A 2764-nucleotide genomic window follows, 5' to 3' on the forward strand; every position below is an offset into this window, starting at 1 on the left:
GAGATGGGCGACATCATAGTAGAATGATATGTAATACAAAGTCATATAAGAATATTGAGTAAGGACAGTGTATTGATCAAGGTAGAAATAGATGATGTGCCCGCTTCTTCACGAATGTAGACACATCACTAGTCAATCACTGATCTGTGTGGAAAGGGTGTAACAGAAATAAGAATTTGCTAGAATCATTATTAAGATCCATGCCAGTCTGCAATCGAAATTCATTCCAATTTTATTATTATCCAAAACTAAAAATCCATTATGCCATATATTTCGTACGTTCGTTCGTTTGTTTGTTTGTTTGTTTCTCTGCTCAAACCTAATTCTTGATTCTCAATTCGTAAATATCGTTTCTCTTCTGGTGAATAACTGGCAATTGCTTCTTGACATCTGTCAGCATTCTCAAGTCCAAGTCAGCAATCAGCATTTCTGGGTCCTCTCTGGCACGGCACATTACACGGCCCCAAGGGTCACAAACGGCCGAATATCCATAGGCGGCGTAATGCTGCGAGTTGTCACGTGCCTTAGAGCACATAACGACAAACATGCTATTGTCCAGAGCTCTCGCCTGTCCAGTCACTTCGAAGTGCATCGGACCGGTGTAGGTGTCGAATTGTGACGGGTAGATCAACAAGTCACAGCCGAGTTGACGATGGGCGGCAGCGAACTCGGCGAAACGTTGATCGTAGCAGATGCCCACACCAGCCCTCAAATCACCGATGTTGAAGTTCAAGAAATGATTACCATGAGTAAAAGCATTGTTTTCATTGAAGTTGACCTTTCCCGGAATGTTCACCTCGAACAGATGCATCTTGCGATACTTTCCCAGAAACTCGCCCTTCGGTCCCCACACAGGACAGGTGTTATACACTTTACCGCCGTCCTCTTCGGGATACGTTCCTCCCACTAAATAAATATTATTATCAGCGGCAGCCTTCGCCAGAGCCTTGCTGGTTTCTCCATTGGGAATATGCTCAGCATTTTGCGCAAACTGATTGGTGTCGTACGGCGAATTCCAACACTCCGGCAGGATCACCAACTTGGCACCCCTTTCCTTTGCAGCCGTATTGATCTGATTGACTGCATTGGTAATGGCTTCTCTCTTGTTGGAGTGGCTTCCCAGCTGGAGAGCAGCGATCTTCAGTGTTTGAGTCATCTTGTTCGGTGTGCGGATTGAGAAGGACGAGAACTGTGAAGGTCTTACAAAGGTGCTGCATCTTATATAGGTGAAACTGTGCTTATCAACTCAGCTCGTTTACCACATTTAGGGACTATCGACAGAGGTCAATTGCTATGAATTGTAATACATTGTGTAAATATCGATTACTTTTATGGGTGCTGATAGGAGCAGCTTTTTTCTACACCTCATTTTTATGTTCATATTTCCAACCAAAACGAAGGGAGTTCTGGAATTATTAATGAAGAAAATATATCTACTATTAAAATCACCATATTTTTCGTATATATCTCTGTTCATTTTCCACCGAACTTAAATGTGCAACCGAACAATTGATAAGTACACATGTCATGCTAATGACTTTGCAAAAATAAATACGGTGGTAGACCCAAATGTATACACAATGTATACACAGGGATACACAAATTTTCTTAAAAAAAACATCCACATTCGGATTAAAGGAAGAAGATGTTTTCAGTTTCAATAACAAATTAGAAGGGTGTTATTCAAGACACGATCGCATTGTCGACGAATTATTGTCAGCGAGAATAAACTTAGCAATTAGTGCTTGCACTGAGAGGCGCGAACGATTCACAAAGCCATGAAAGGCCAATTTGAGCAAATTCACAAATCAACTCACAAGAGATGCCGACGGCGGCAACAACAACCCTTGCGGAACAAACCTCCAGTTTCAGTTTGCCCCTGAAAAACACAGTTCTCACTACTGGAAAATACCTTCTTTACATACACTACACTTTGCCGCACTATTTTAATCGAGAAAAAAAAAACTCAAATTTACGAAAATTAAACTATCGATAGGAAAAAAGTCTCAAACAATGCGAACAAACTATTCAATTCGCACATGCTCATTCATTGCAAAAAGTTATGAGAATAAATTCGATTTTTATTAATTTGGCTAATATTTTAGAGTGCATCGAAACATTTTAAATTACTTTTTTGTGGACAGTTTCGGTAACCCCGAAATGTATCCCCGAATGGTTTCGTAGAGACAATTGAAGATGGATTGATGATCGACTCTTGCTCTCACTAGAGCAATTCAATCTCGGAAGCTAATTATAGTTTTCAAATAATTGTTTATAACAATTCAGCAATACAATATTCATAGCGAACGCTGTCGCAGCAGTTCCTTTGGCAAGTGACACTTTCGTTGGTTATTGGTAGCTATAGTTCGGTTTTCCTCAAGAATGAGGTCATCTGCTGTTGCTAGAAGATTCCCTTGTGATTTGTACAAACGCTGAAACGCTTCGACTAGAACTGCTTCGGCAGCGGCCGCCAACAAAAAGTGACTTGACTAGAAAATGAATTGACTAGCGTTGACCAGCGAGGATGACTGGTGAACTAGTCCAGTCAGTGGTTATTTTAACTGACTCGACTAATGAATACAAATCTGCCTCTTCATTTAACTGACTCCAATCCATACTTCCATTTCCCTCTGACACTTATTCATACTCGCGTACGCAATATTATTTTTACGTTCATATAAAGCTAAGTGGTGCGGACTCAATCCACTTCATTTTCAAGCAAATTCATGCATGTTTTCAAGCGATTTCTTGCAATAAATTTTCA

General features: G+C 40.4%; 1 protein-coding gene across 1 annotated transcript; it reads right to left on the minus strand.

Moving 5' to 3' along the window:
• Positions 1 to 319: 319 nt before the first annotated feature.
• On the minus strand, positions 320 to 1156 carry LOC129761090 (omega-amidase NIT2-like). The gene has a single exon (XM_055758793.1). The coding sequence runs from the start codon at positions 1154 to 1156 to the stop codon at positions 320 to 322; it is 837 nt and encodes a 278-aa protein (XP_055614768.1).
• Positions 1157 to 2764: the final 1608 nt, after the last annotated feature.

Source organism: Toxorhynchites rutilus, chromosome 1, assembly GCF_029784135.1.
Source record: "Toxorhynchites rutilus septentrionalis strain SRP chromosome 1, ASM2978413v1, whole genome shotgun sequence".
Taxonomy (NCBI): domain Eukaryota; kingdom Metazoa; phylum Arthropoda; class Insecta; order Diptera; family Culicidae; genus Toxorhynchites; species Toxorhynchites rutilus.